The following is a 15,898-nucleotide window of genomic DNA, read 5'->3' as shown; positions in this document are numbered from 1 at the left end:
ACTCGCGCACCGAGGGTTCGTGAGATACAGCCTGGTGACAGAAAGACGGACAGACGGTCAGACGGACAGACGGACAGCGGAGTCTTAGTAATAGGGTCCCGTTTTTACCCTTTGGGTACGGAACCCTAAAAATTACATTTATGCTAAGGGGCAGGATTTTGGACGTCGTCGAAGTGTTAAAACTATACAACAAACGGACACCGTACACCATTTGGTATTGTATCTACGGAGTTGGTGTTGCGAAAGCAACTTTTTATTTATATAAAATATTCCTAGCAGTAGCTAAACGCAGCCGTCGGGCTCGGTTAGTATGCGGAGGCTTTTTTAAAGCACCGATAGGAGCGCTCCACATAATTTGTATCGCGGCCAATTAGAGGCACCTAAATTTAAACCACCTTTTTACTGTTCAATTTCGCTACATCACTCTCATCAGCCTCCATACCTAACCACCACTTCTACACCTCTTAACCGTTTTGGGCAACTGTACCTCTGTAACCAGTACCTATTGAAGATTATATCAGTTTACTTCAAATCGAAGTCCTTTTTATTTGAGTCGTCGAGACCTGCACGGCGGCTACAGTTGGTATAACTTGAACACGGCACACATAGGATTCGAGGAATGGCACACATGACATCATATGCAAATATTGCGTTCGCGCATTGAATACTTAGTACCCTGTACACTTAGTATTGGAATCAGAGCATGACTAGTCATTCTTGGAATCCCAAAATTCCCACTGTGAGTCTTTAGTACTAACAGGTTGTTCAAACTTGTTTTTAATTATTGACGAGATTAGCTTATTTAGGAGTTATAGGTAAATACGAGTAAGATCCGTTTAAGTGTGGATGCATATAAAAATAATCCCAATTACTCTCAATTATCTCAACAAAATATCACGCGCTCTTAAGAGGATAGTGGAAGTGAAGTTTGGAGGAGGGCTTTTTCATACAAAAATAGTCCCCATTTTCTTCTCTCTTTTTATACAATTTGATGTATTAACCACAGCTATGCCCCTTCGTTTTCCTTTTGCGATTTATTTTTATTTTTATAATAATTAGGAGCTTTTTGAAATGTGTATGCATGTAAGTTCTAGTATTATTACATATTCTAACGTAGCTAGGTATCATCGTGTGTAAAATTAATATTTATTTTCGCACTAAACATGAACTAATACGATGTGTTTTGTATGTTTTGTCTCGTCCAAACTTTGGGCAAATATCCTATTTAATAATAAAAAATAATAATAATAAAGCCATTTATTCCATATTTCACATAAAACGATAATTACAATTCTGATGTGTTGTTATTTTAGTTGTTTCTTTTTCCCTAGAATTAATGTTAGTGTGGCTAGTTTATATATTATAAGTTCAATTGAAATATGGACCCCTTATTGGGTAAAGGCCTCCTCCATCTTATGCCATGTTTCCTTTATACATCCAGTTGCTTCCTGCTGCGTCTTTTATGTCATCAGCCCACCTTCTTTTTGGTTTTCCAATTTTTCTCCTCCCTGTTGGCCCCTTCCATTGTGTGATTGTTTTGGTCCATCTTTTATCTGTGTAACGTGAGATGTGGCCAGCCCATTTCCACTTTAGTGTGAGTGCATGTTTAAGCGCGTCAGTAATCTTTGTTCTAAAAAAAATATCCTATTTATGTAATTCCAAAAATGGCCTCATTTGACATTAGGTATTTAAGGCGATGGTGCTCTAGTCATGTTAATGGCAATTGGCAACAGATCGTTTCTCTTCAAACGAAAGAGCCGAATGACAGGCGACTATAATGGGACACATTAGTTATTTGACAGATGACAGACGCCAATTAATATGAATATTCGGTCGACGAAACCACTACGACCACTCAGGCTGCCTTTACACTGAGGCGGAGATGAGAGGAGACGTGCGAGAATCAACCAATAACATTGGTTTGTAATACTTGTAATCCACATCCACATCTCATCTCCGCCCCTCTGAATTACAACTTGATTGAGTCTCTTCTTATCTGCGCTGTAGGCCGAGCACATGATTGACGCGACACTATCTCGCCGCGAAATAGACTACCCGTCTTTTACTAATTGTATGAATTAAAAGGGGACGGGTAGTCTATGTCGCGGCGAGATACTCTCGCGCCAATCATGTGCTAGCCCGGCTGATCGCGACCTCAGTGGAAAGGAAACCTAACAGCCATGATCATTTTTGCCGCATCGTGCATAAGTAGCTTTTATTTCCGCCACAACACACTTCGCACACATAGGTACATAAATAAATTCGCACTGTGCATGCTGTGCAACACATTTCTTCTCAGTTGACAGCTATCAAATTTCAGAGATATAGTCTGTCAAGCCATTTCCGTCAGAAGAAAAAAACGGCATATTTAAAAAATGTAGGCGCGAATGTTAATCGTCCTATAGAAAATTTCGCGCCTTTTTCTACTGAGTTCAGACAAAGTCGTTTGACCGGCTATCATTTCATCATATCTCAGACTATATGGTTAAATATCACTGGCCGCTATAAAATCCCTCAGACATGTCTACCAAAATCGACATAATTAACCGACCATTCTAGAACCTTAATCCAATAACATAAGGTATATTTTTGGTTTGGTTCATGTGTTGCGATTTGAGACATCGCACGCGGAATCCAGATTTAGCATATGACTCACGCCACATTCCTGGGAAGCCCACCATTGTTCTAATTCTCAGTTCTAAACGGTAGTAACGGGAACTGTCAGATGTGGGACGTAATTTCTAGATAAATGAGGCATGGGTTTGTTTGGGATAAACATCAATGGGGTAGCGAATGAGACTACGCGCCAAGTATTACTAGAAGTTCGCGCCGAACTCAGAACTCGCGCATCGCCCAGGGGCCAGCCCGCTATCCCTTATAAAGGGTTTTGCATGGGTTTTGATAAGGCTTAACTCACCATACCCTTTACCCGACAAAACCGTTTCATTTTGCTTTTAAAGCCCTTGTCTAAGCGCTAACCCATATGATTAAGGCGTATCCAGATACCCTTACAAACCCCTTATCATCCGCTCACCAATACAAGCATGTTGCTTATAATAATGATTAGCCTTATAAAAAGGGTACGCTTTTAGCATATACACATGCTAATTTAAACCATTCACCTTGTTCAAAAAGCACACATTACTTTGCACCCGATAGCGAATGAACGTCTACTATATGACGTACCCGGAATTGTCAGTCTCTATAGGGTTCCGTACCCCGTACTCAAGGGGTACCCTATTACTAAGACTCCGCTGTCTGTCGGTCTGTCTGAGATTCATTGAACTTTCGACGCAATTGAAAAAAAAGATGGCTACCGTTTTGAAACATACAGAACGTAGAGATATATCATAGAGTTAATCTAAGTTACCTCTGCACCGACGTTGTTATTGCAGTTTGAATTTCCAGTTGCGTCACACTCGTCAAAATAAAAGATCATGCTAAAACGTGACGATCCGGAAATAACAGTATGTTAATTGTATAAATCGAAAGTGCTAACGATTGCAACTAAGAAATTCCCAAAAAGGTTAACTATGATATTAAATACAGACGACCGGTCTGGCCTAGTGGGTAGTGACCCTGCCTGTGAAGCCGATGGTCCTGGGTTCGAATCCCGGTAAGGTCATTTATTTGTGTGATGAACACATGCAGATATTTGTTCCTGAGTCATGGATGTTTTCTATGTATTTAAGTATTTGTATAAGTATTATATATATCGTTGTCTGAGTACCCACAACACAAGCCTTCTTGAGCTTACCGTGGGACTTAGCCAATTTGTGTAAGAATGTCCCTATAATATTTATTATTAAAAAAAAAAAAATTGTAAATATTATTGGACATGATTAGTTACGTGTTCCACAACGTACAGAATTTGAATCCAGGACCATCGACTTCATAGACAGGGTCACTATACCGACTGGTTCGTTTCTCGTACAAAAAATCATTCGTTTTTTGTACAAAATAATAAATAGAAATCGCTCGGTTGCCTAATGATGATCAAGGTGATCCAGAATTTATTAAATTACTATTATTATCACACTTATGTAAATTACATGCCAATCCGAAAATTACACTTATTTAATCGTTTAGAATAATTTACAATAATTTGGTACATCGCGGTCAATAATCAATTAATCATGAAACGTTTATATTTTAAAGTATTTTAATTGCTAATACCATACGGTGGCTAATAATAAGTGCATTTCGGTTGCCAGGGAGGTTTTGGGATTATACTGAGCAACTTTTACTATGGGACCGAAATCGAGAAAAAAATTTGGCTGTTTAATACATTTTGGCTGGTCCATTTTCTATGGGTGGGTAAAAATTTTTTCGCGATTTCGTGGTTGGTCCCATGGTCCCATAGTAAAAGTTGCTCAGTATAATCCTAAAACCTCCCTGGCAACGGGAATGCACTTATTATTTAGCCTGTATATAAAATAGAAGGAAAATGGTTTGGCAATTATGATTGATATGCCACACTATTCCATCCATGCATCCATAAGTAGGTAAATTATTATTTAATGTTTGAATTGTATTTTTAAAATTATCATTACACCTTATAAAACAAAGTCCCCCGCCGCGCCTGTGTTTGTGTGTATGTATGTTGGCTATAAATTCAAAAACTACTGAACGGATTTTCACGTGGTTTTCACCTATCAATAGATGTACCTGACTTGTAAAATTGTATTTTATGAATAAAGTATTGAATTGAATTGAAGGTTTAGGTGTATAATTTGTTAAGGTTTTGTGTAACCCGTGCGAAGCCGGGGCGGGTCGCTATTAATTAAACTAAAAAAAAACGCCTGTAATGGCTGAAATGAAAATTTTCATTTTCCTCCCATTTCTGCCTCAGTGGAAAGGCAGCCTAACTCGAGCATTATGTAAAACAGACCATGGTATTCAATAGGTATCTTAAAGATGACGTAGTTTTAAGTAAATATTAATAAGTGTTTAAAGAGTAATGAGCTCTTAATGAAGTAACGAGAAATGACATCACCCAAACGGTACTGTTATTTTAGTAGTTTTATGGGTTTTACTTACGGCCCTATTAGGCTATTTAATTAGGGTTCCGTACCCAAAGGGTATAAACGCGACCCTATTACTAAGACTCCACTGTCTGTCTTTATGTCCGTCTGTCTGTCACGGCTGTATCTCATGAACCGTGATAGCTAGACAGTTAAAATTTTCACAGATAATGTATTTCTGTTGCCGCTATAACAACAAATACTAAAAACAGAATAAAATAAATAATAAGTGGAGCTGCCATACAACAAACGTGATTTTTTTGCCGTATTTCGCACTTATTTAACAATGTTTGACTACAGACTTCTTATTTTTAAGGTTTCCGAGTAAAAATCTTTTTCAAACACTTAAAAAATATTAATTAACGTATATATTAATAATTAACAAGATCGTTGCATTTGAGTCATGTCCAAATGGTCCATTAATGTCCATATTAAGATTATTGTTCGGAAACCCGCGGTGTGGCACCGTCCGTGCTGATCACTGATAATAACTGAGTAATAATGATTAATACTTATGAATACCTATAAAGGAATGAGTTTTTATCCCAGTGGGTCGCAAGTCGCAAACGACCCAATGGTCAAAATATACATCTATATGTATACCACCATATGTATGTGTATGTAGTGGTCTATACCACGGAAATAAATATACTATAGAAGACGCAAATGCATCTACTTCGCGTGTCCGAACCCCGACCAAGCGTCAAGGTTGACCGTCGCTCTTTACAGTTCACGCGCGTCAGTTGTTGCAGCCGTGAAAACTTAAAAAATGCTTCGTTGCATGATAATAATACTTTCTATTATAAATTTATCAGTGTATTAGTTCGCTGTAATGCTGTGTAAATTTTTTGAATTAATAAAATAAACTAAATAATTAACTGCAACAGCCCAAAAATTGCTAGCACCCAAAGGCAAGAACATAATTCCTACTACAGATAAGTAATTTTAAAATTATATTATGCGTAAATTTTGTATGAAAAAGTCGGCACGCTTGGTTTCAATACAAATCGTTATTTGCGTCATCTAGCGTATATATTAAATCTGTGATATAGACCCCCTGAAAGCGATCTATAAAAATGTCGTCACTAAACATAACCGGATCCTCCCATTTAACACTTGTCATTAGATCAGAAATCGACCCAGAAATCCTTATGTGAGTATTCTTGCCGGGTCACAAAACCGGTCAGTTGGGAAAGTGCGGATTTGCCCCCTAAGTACGTTGAGCAAGTCGAGTGGAGTCAAATATAGACTCGTCTGGCGGGTCGGTTCATTCATAAAACGGTGCGTTGCTTATCTACAAGTACAGGTGATTAGGGTCACGTTTAAATATAGTAGAAAGGCATGAACTTTATTCTGTTAACCTCCAGAATCATTAAAATCATTACAATCTAACACGTAGTTTTAAATTGAGAAAGAAACTCCGTTTGTATGGGAAGGTGAAATTCGGTTGCGCTTGCTGGGGACTAGGAGCTGGCCCGATTTACACATTGTAAGGGTTGCCATATGGAAGAATTAAATGTCCTGAAAATTCTGAAATCACCCTAAAAATCCTGACATTTCTTGTAACAGACATTTGGCGTAGCTTGAACGACGCTGCGCTCTTATTATGAGGTTATTCCTAAAAATCCTGACACTTGCCGCAACGCAATCCGCACAAAGGGTCAAAATTCCTGACATGTCCGGATAAATCCTGACGTATGGCAACTCTACGCGAAGCCACCATTACCATCCAATCCATCCATCGTGTCGTGTACCATCGGAGAAGTTAGGGTTCCCTATACGGTAGTCAGTTTTGCCAACCTAATTTTCAATGTATTGCAACATTAACGGGGTTTGGTCACAAGTCCCTGACTGTGACAACACGCTGAACTGCATACGTACATCGATAAATCAAGTTTCGGGCAGATGGTTGCGCGCGCGTTTTCTCCGTTGCATAATTATACGCATGATTTCGCGGCGCGCACGTGAGCTGTGCGCATGCGCGTGCATCGGGGGTTCTGTATGCATGGCCTTTATTCATGCCCACTGTGCAGTCCCCATCAGATATATCGGAGCGGCCGAGGTGCTCAAAAATATTTGAACATGGACTTTAAGAAGATGGTGGACGACCGCTCTTCATACAAACGTAATGTTCTTAAAATGTTATTTAAAAACAACACAAAGATCACCTTGCGTATGTAGTAGTGTTACATGGAAAATATTTTTATATAATTTGATGTATATTAACCATAGCTATGCCCCTACGTTTGACTTTTTTCGATTTTTTCATTATTGTAGAAATTAGGAGCGAGACAGATTTTAAAATGCTTTTAATAACTTGTGATAATTAATAATTCGTAAAAAATCTAACGTAGGGGCATAGCTGTGGTTGATATACAATAAGTTGTGCCGAAATATTTACAATAATGTTAATATCCAGAGAGGAAAATGAGGACTACGTTTCTATAAAAAGGCGATTTCGCGCGGGTCCGCCACTTTCGTCTTAAACTTTCTAGCTTTATCTGAGACTTAGTTTTTACAACATATTATATGCAAATGCAGACTGCTGTTGAGGCTAGATTAGATTGTAATGGTAGTATTTGTAAACTACAAATTAATAATTTAATTACAAAATGCTTTTAACCTTCATCTATCTGAATCACTGTTTGTTTACCTTGGACTAGTTAGTATTTAGTTTTAGCTTAGATAAACTTAGAATTGTTAAATACATAGCTTTCTGTAAATTTATAACTCGGATCGGATGTAAGCTGGTTGTTAGTTGTCCGTACCCAAAGGGTAAAAACGGGACCCAATAGGGGTCTTAGTAATAACTAAGACTCCGCTGTCTGTCTGTCACCAGGCTGTATCTCATGAACCGTGATAGCTAGACAGTTGAAATTTTCACAGATGATGTATTTCTGTTACCGCTATAAAAAACAAATACTAAAAAGTACGGAACCCTCGGTGCGCGAGTCCGACTCGCACTTGGACGGTTTTTTTTTTCGAAAAAGATAAGCATTTGACCACAATCTCACCTGATGGTAAGCGAGTTAGTCCTTCAGGACAGGCATCGCCTAGTGTAGGTAGGAATCAGGTCAACTACAGGAAAGACACACCTTATTCTTTTAAATTTTATACGAGTATAGTTCATTAATGGTGGTATTTTCTATAAAAAGGGACCTTATTGTCGATGGCGCGTACGCCGTTATTAACAATGCTCCGATTTAAATACAATGCGTGCGGCGTAAGCGCCGTCGACAATAAGGTCCCTTTTCATAGAAAATGCCCCAATGTATTGTGTATGATTAACCTGAATTTGTAAAGATGAATACGTGTTGTTTTTTTCTTAAAAAAAAATCTCAAATAATGTTGTTTAGACATTACAATACTATCAGTTCAAGCATTTTATCGGTAAAACTACCAAATGATATGTACCAGTAATAAAACACTAAATAAAACTTGAAGCATTTACTCTAGTTAAAATGGAATGTTAAAAATTAAGTACTACATTACATTACTTCTTAACTTTAACAGTTGTTGGCAAACATGTTGGCAAATGGAACTGTGTGTAATAGAAGTAGAAAAAGAATAACAAGAAATGAGAACAGGAATATACAGAAATAAGCAACGGGAATAAATCTGGGAACTGAGGCGGCGGAGCAACATAAACTGAGGCAGCGGTTAAAACTATCATTCCTAGAACGGAGAACAAGAAATTGACGCTGAGGAGTTTAAGTAGGACCGAGTTTTCCATTTTTTCAGGTTGTACCGCTTTATAAACCTTTTTAGCGTTAAAGAAAGTAAAAAAACCAGCATTAGGCATTGCTAGCTTCAATGTTATACTATAGAAGCTAACATAAATTATATTTGTAGCAATGAATGGTAGCAGCAACCCGTCTTTTAACAGAAGAGGAAGCATGCTAAATGTAGACACAAGTAGGAACCAGAAACACATGAACGGGTCTTCAGGAAAATGAATGGCAACAGGAATGGCTGCTAGCAAAATGGTTTTCTCATGAACTTGGAATGAAAATAGAAAGAAGGCTAATGATACATTGATAAGGCAAAGGACAAATTTCTTTCTGTTCATTCGGAAGAATAAATCTATGCAAGATGGAAGCGCTGCTGACGCTGTAGTTATAAGGCAAGTCTTTGCCATTTCTTCATTTGAATAGTAAGTCTTTAGTTTAATAAACACATTGATAACACACCATACATTTGACACTTTATCTTCAAAAACTCCTCGGCTAAGAGGGAACAGTCTTCGGACAAGTTGGAAAATATTCTCCCATGACCCAAAAAACGGATACCAGATGATAATAAAAGTAGCAATCACCGAGATAGCTAGCTTGTTGAAACGGTGCACAAGATGAGCTGTTCTACTCCTGTGTGGCAGTTCTATAAATATTTTACGTAACAAATAAAAGAAAAACGGCAATGCATGATACAATTCCATTTGCTTATAGTTTAGAGCTAGGACAAAGAAAATAGTTGCTAAAACATCATTCTCTATGGCTATTATATAAAATGTGGCCCATAAAAATAAACCTAAAGATACACAGTTGTATTGGAAATGGCCATGGTCTATAAGAATCAAACCCGGATACAATAAGAATAAGATGGTAGATAAGTCAGTCCGTTTGAATACATTAACAACCTCTTTAGGCTTCACGCGTTCACCGTCTATACATATCACTAACACAGCAGACACATAGAAGTAAACATCACTCAAGAAAACAGTCCATCTCATGAATGTTTTGTGCGATTCAGACTCATAACCTCTCGACGCGAACAGGCGCACAGATTCCGGATCAATCCAGTCTGCTACCTTCCCCATCAACAAGCTATGGTACGCCGTTAGAGGCGGGTAGTCCAACCCCCAGTACTGAAGGTCATTCTGGGTCGTGTTAAAGTACCACGTCGCTGCCGGCGTGTGCACGGTTATCTCCTGCCAGTGTCTCTGAGCTTCATAATCGCCGTACATTGGCGGCTTCTTGTATCCAGAGTAAGGGTAGGAAGCTACACACCACCGAACAAGTAGAGCGAAAAACACGCCTGGCAACAGTGCATCTTTCGTCACTGTAAACCTATCGGGATCCGCTCTTACTCTACCCATCGCTGCTATCACTAATTATCTAACGTTTCATTTATTAAGAATAAAACTTTTAAATTGTTTAAAACCTTAAATTTAATGATTTTCGTGACAACACGACAGCTAGAAAATTTGACAGTACTTACGACGTGAACGGCGTCCAATTCCTTGGTCAGCTTTTCCTTCAAATATCCTTCCGTATACACCATATTCGTCAATGAAAGTCCATAAATCGCAAAAATGGTTACTTAAAACTCATCCACTGATCACAATAATAATATTACACCGCGCGCCTGAATATACAACGCGGATACCAAACCCGAACTGATACAGTATTTAGTGTTTTTTTCGAAAGTGAAATGAGAAAGTGGCACGAGAAAGTGAACTTGAATTGCGGACGATTGACTGGATCGGACGAATTTCACACCGGACGACTTCCGCAGGCTAAAATCCGACTAATTTCCAATTGCCTTTGTTGTCGGTCAAAGATCACGTTACGTAGGATTAACGCAATTCTGTTGCGTAGCCATGACCATGACCTTGAAAAATAAATTGTAATATAATTCATTATGTACTATTTATTATAAAAACAGATGTTATTTATTTTAGAATATTAACAAATCAGAAAATATTGAATCAAATAAATTTAGTAAATCGAAGTAGGAGACACATGGCAACCCATCCTTGACCTACCATAGACTATGACAAAGGCGCATGGCGGACAAATTTAAAATAAAATAAGTCTTTCGAACTGATTCTTCTGGCTCATTCCCACTCTTTCCCATTTCTGATAATCTAAAATTGTTTTACAATGAAGATGGAAGGAGAATTAACAGTGTTAAAGAAAAATTTAACTGAATGGAGATTCAACCAATATCCAAAATACATATTATTGCCGATTGACGAAAACAATGATCAAATTTGTTCTAATATAAAGAATGTTGTTTTTTCTGAGGTTAGTAAGAATTATATAGTGTTATATTTAAGTTTTTATTGCAAAGGAACTGTTTTTTGTAGGTTACACCGTGTCCGCTAGAACGCAACATACAACTAGTGTGCGTCTCAGAGGATGCGCTAATCAGTATTCTGGATATGGATCCGGATATTGCTAATCGGGAGGAGTTTGCTGAGTTTATTGCCGGTCGGAAGTTGCCGTACGGCGCCTTGCCCGTCGCTCATCGGTGAATATTTATCCAATCCATAGCGTAGCGCTATTGTGTTTCTCGAATATAACTTTTACTGCATTACTTTAAACTTAATTAATCTATAAAACATACAAGAAGCGACTACTATACTAGGTATGTTAAGTTGGATGCGAAATTGGAACAAAAATTACGGTGAATTATATAAAATTATTATATATTATGGATGCGAAAATGGGACCAAAGTAATGGAAATAAAAAAAATGTATTGTATAATAGGGTGTTTTGTTTTTAGATATGGAGGCCACCAGTATGGAATGTGGGTTGGTCAGTTAGGGGATGGAAGAGCGCATATCCTTGGAGAATACATAAATAGGTAAGCTACATTCTTCTGACTCTTCTAGTGAAAATTTGGCGCCTGTGTTCTATACCTAGCTTTTCCCTTATGTGATACGATTTCAAGTGTGATATTGTGGTTCATAGCTTGTATTTATTTGTATAGACTCGGTGAACGTTGGCAGCTACAGTTAAAAGGATCTGGACTAACACCATATTCGCGAATGCATGATGGTCGAGCAGTTCTCAGGTCCGCTTTGAGGGAGATGATTGCTTGTGAAGCTTGCCATTTCTTAGGCATACCTACTGTGAGAGCGGCGGGGCTTGTTGGTAAAGTATTGTTTGACGGTAACGCTTTTCTTGGATTTTCTACTCTATTAACAACATTTGTGTAATATCCTCGCTTTAATTTTATTGACAAGTCATGCGATGATAGAATCTAATGCAAACAAACAAGGCTTTTATAATTTTTAGCCATTATTCTTGCGTCGCATATTCCCCAGTTTCGTCCTAATGGGCTATGTAGACAGTATAGACACAAGTTTTTAACAGTTGCGATTATAGCATCCTGGACCTTAAAATATTTGCCGCCCCATATAGCCCCCCAAAACTGTCTCCAACGTTCGGCTTATGTCACCCGGGCCGTGGCTTCTTTTGGTAATAGCGCAATCACGCCCTTTTTTAAGAGAGAAAGAAAGTATCATTTAAATTGACTACCGAGAAAAGCAACTAGATAACTTAAGCAAACAATTTGAACTTTATTGTAGTAAGTGACGAAGCAGTGGTCCGAGACGTGTATTTCACCGGCAATCCTGGTCGCGAGCGCGCTGCCATTCTGCTCCGTCTTGCCGAGTGCTGGTTCCGCTTTGGTTCGCTGGAAATCCTGGCGAGGACTGGGGAACTCGCTGTACTGAGACAGCTCGCTGACTTTATTATAAAGGTTATTTATTAAAGACTTATTTTATTCCATATCTCTAATATCGAAATTGATCACCACTCTTAATCGCCTTATACGTAATAATTTTTTGACGTGAGGATTATTTAATAGTAATAGCTGGTCATAATTTTCTTATTATTGTCCCAGCGTTTGCGATGGCCATCTAAGGCAGCATGGGGTCTGCTCGGCTCAGCATAATCCCAAGAATTGTCACAGGCTCTAGTTTTTTGTCGATAGGTAGCAATTGTCGTCTGATCTCAACCCGGATAACTAGATTTTTTTTATATACTTACCTACATAGTTACTTTATTTTTTAGGAGCATTTTCCAGATATTCAGCTCTCGGACGAGAATCGTTTCATAAGGCTGTTCTCCGAAGTTGCTCATCGGACGTTGGACCTTGTGGCAAAATGGCAAGGTGACTTTAATCAATTAATATAGTTCGCTCGGAACCCTCTGTAATTAATAATTTGAGTTTTGGTGAGGTCAACGTGCGAAATGCGTTTGCAGGGCATAAGCAATTATTATAAACTCAAGGTTTTTTTAAAAAATCAAGAAAAAAGATGGACAAAAAATATTAATTCGAATAAAATCGTCTTCCAATTTTATTTTCTAGGCTTTGGTTTCACCCACGGCCTCCTAAACACGGATAACATGAGTATCCTGGGCATCACATTAGACTACGGTCCATTCGGCTTTGTTGACTCGTACGACGGTGGCTTTGTGGCCAACTGCTCTGATGGCGAGGGAAGATATTCACTGGCTAAACAACCTGACGTATGGATTCTTGCTTCCTTTCCTGCTTAGCTTACATTATACTTAAATAAATAAATATTAGGGGACATCTTACACAGATCAACCTAGCCCCAAACTAAGCAAAGCTTGTACCTACTATGACGATATACATACTTATATAGATAAATATATACTTTATATACATAGAAAACACCCATGACTCAGGTACAAATATTTATGTTCATCACACAATAAATGCCCTTACCGGGATTCGAAACCGGACCATCAGCTTCACAGGCAGGGTCACTTTTCCTTTCTTTGGATGTTTACATTATTAAATTATTAATCTTACCCTATTATAAGTAATACTTTAGTTTGAATTGATATTTGCAGTTGTATATTTTTTAATTGTTGCTGTTTTCTTTTAATTGTATGTAAATTTCGTGTTGACGCGTGTATAAGTGCCGTTGTTGCCTATTTGCTGAATGAAAACTTTACTTTTGGCATAGGTACCTACGGATAGTTTAGACTTAAGCCTACTAAATAAACAATAATTCGTAACGGAGTTTATGCATAACTTAATTTAGTCAAGAGCGCTTACTGAAATAATGTTTTGCTCTTAGGTAGTTGTGTGGAATGTTGGACAGCTGGCAAATGCACTGAAGCCACTGTTGACTTCTTCTCAGCAAGTTCACATGGCGCATATATTGAAAACATTGGATACATACTGCAAGAACAAAATACTGTAAGAACTTAACCACAAAAAAAAAAAAAAATAGAAGTTAACTAACTACTATCTATACTACATAGTATTGTTATGTTAATTTTTAGGGAAACTTTCCTTTTGAAAATTGGTTTGAAAGAAGAAAAATGGGGAGATGAGCAACTAATCGAAAAATTACTTGATATGATGCAGAAAACTGGAGCTGACTTCACGGCTACATTCAGGCAACTTGCAGAGGTCAGATCAACCAAAATACATCTCATCTGATCTTAAGACAAGACATAAGCATTAATTGCGAACATATTACATAATATACATAGACCCAGCAAGGGCGCAGCAAACTTACACTTAAATAACAAAATAAAACAACTACAATAGTTTACATTTAAACATTCAATTTACAAACATATAGTTTACTTAATGTACCTTCCTGATTCTAGATATTTTTAATTTGTATTGTTGTTTGGATTTTGAACTTAAAATATTATTTTTATTTTGCAGTTGGAACCTAACGAAATGGTAAACGAAACCAAACTGAATGAGAAATGGTCACTGAAACGCTTGTCCTCGCATGCTTCGTGGGGCTGCTGGTTGGACCAATACCGTGAAAGACTGGATAAGGAAGCAGGTTAGAGTTAGACCAAGCTAAGATGTCTGTCTTACATATTACATAACCAGTTAATGTTTCTTAAAACTTGAAGGAAATATTAGTCACCTATCGAGTAAGCTAAGGATCAGTAGGTTAGTTGGTAAACCGATACTCCTCTATAGGTATAGGTAAGTTCAAAACTCCAACGTAGTGTAATTTCATGATTAATTTTTTAACCCTCAGTTGACGCGAGCACTGTTGGAGTTTTCGAAGACGAGCGTCGCAGACGCATGCTCAATGTGAATCCAGCGTATGTGCCGCGGAACTGGTTGCTGCAGGAAGCAGTAAACGATGCTGAAAAGAATGACTTCCGAAAGGTATTTTTTTCATTTGTTTCTGTATTGTCGTCATGGAGTATGTGGTCAAGTTACCTATGGGATGGGCGAAGCGTTCCCTCGCCGATGGCCTTGTACTGCATAGGGGGCCTGCGGGAGGAAGGAAGGAAGGAACTCTTTTTATTACCTTGGGATTTCCCAATGTATTTACACATTGAATGAAAAGGGCCTGATGCTGTTTCGTCCACGGCTAGATTAATTCACTCTACGCCACTGTGTGGACAATTGGACATGCGAGTAGTTAGGATTCTCAAGAGTCTCAAGTCGGTTGATGTTGCTTATGTCCATGAGTGACGACGATCGCTTCCCATCAGGTGGCTCGTCTGCTCGTTAGCTGAATATTACATAAAATCGTCATCATATCATCACCAACCACCAACCTATACGTACAATATGTCCCACTGCTGCAGGGCATACACTCACTTGACTCAAATCGGTTAGGTATATCCGTAGCTCTCGCCTTACCTTACATAAGTACAGTCAGCTACAGAGATAAGTGACCCCCCCCCCCCCTGCATAGAAATGTGTTTGCATGGGGGGGTGGGTCAACTATTTCATTACTAACTACAGTCAACTTTAGGTATTTGGTTTGTTTCAGGCGCGTTTTCTATTGGATGTCATGCGTCTTCCTTATGATGTACAGCCGGAAGCCGAGGCTCGAGGGTTTGCATCGCAACCACCACAGTGGGCATACGCCCTCAAAATAAGCTGTTCTACTTAAGGAAAACAATATTTTGCTGCTGTAATAGCAAAGAATGGGATATGTTTTATTATAATGGTACTTGTATTATGATACATGAATTGTTAATTCAGTTTAACTTATAGTTGAATCTCAATCTGTTGTATTAATAATAAATTAAATGCTAATTTGAAAACCCCTTGTATTTACCACGCCAGTTCCAATTTGACATCCATTGGATGCATATTTTACCACTTGAAGACATCA

General features: G+C 38.2%; 2 protein-coding genes across 2 annotated transcripts; one reads left to right on the top strand and one right to left on the bottom strand.

The window, feature by feature from the left end:
* Positions 1–8,456: 8,456 nt before the first annotated feature.
* Positions 8,457–10,231, bottom strand: LOC134749922 (dolichyl pyrophosphate Man9GlcNAc2 alpha-1,3-glucosyltransferase). Its single transcript, XM_063684941.1, has one exon. It carries the CDS (start codon positions 10,117–10,119, stop codon positions 8,518–8,520), a length of 1,602 nt encoding a protein of 533 aa, XP_063541011.1. The 5' UTR covers positions 10,120–10,231; the 3' UTR covers positions 8,457–8,517.
* A 587-nt stretch (positions 10,232–10,818) lies between these two features.
* On the top strand, positions 10,819–15,737 carry LOC134749851 (protein adenylyltransferase SelO-like). The gene is made up of 12 exons (XM_063684850.1): positions 10,819–11,050; positions 11,113–11,276; positions 11,533–11,613; positions 11,740–11,903; positions 12,341–12,513; positions 12,828–12,927; positions 13,126–13,286; positions 13,868–13,989; positions 14,076–14,205; positions 14,470–14,596; positions 14,801–14,934; positions 15,551–15,737. Exons 1-12 carry the CDS (start codon positions 10,907–10,909, stop codon positions 15,671–15,673), a joined length of 1,623 nt encoding a protein of 540 aa, XP_063540920.1. The 5' UTR covers positions 10,819–10,906; the 3' UTR covers positions 15,674–15,737.
* Positions 15,738–15,898: the final 161 nt, after the last annotated feature.

Source organism: Cydia strobilella, chromosome 19 (assembly GCF_947568885.1).
Source record: "Cydia strobilella chromosome 19, ilCydStro3.1, whole genome shotgun sequence".
NCBI classification, from domain to species: Eukaryota; Metazoa; Arthropoda; class Insecta; order Lepidoptera; family Tortricidae; genus Cydia; species Cydia strobilella.
This window is presented reverse-complemented; position numbering and strand designations above follow the sequence as displayed.

Coding starts and splice junctions, on each gene's coding strand:
- LOC134749922 (XM_063684941.1), bottom strand. CDS start 10,119: ATGGGTAGAGTAAGAGCGGATCCCGATAGGTTTACAGTGACGAAAGAT.
- LOC134749851 (XM_063684850.1), top strand. CDS start 10,907: ATGAAGATGGAAGGAGAATTAACAGTGTTAAAGAAAAATTTAACTGAA. Junction 11,277..11,532: donor GCCTTGCCCGTCGCTCATCG/GTGAATATTTAT, acceptor TTTTGTTTTTAG/ATATGGAGGCCACCAGTATG. Junction 14,206..14,469: donor CATTCAGGCAACTTGCAGAG/GTCAGATCAACC, acceptor TTTATTTTGCAG/TTGGAACCTAACGAAATGGT.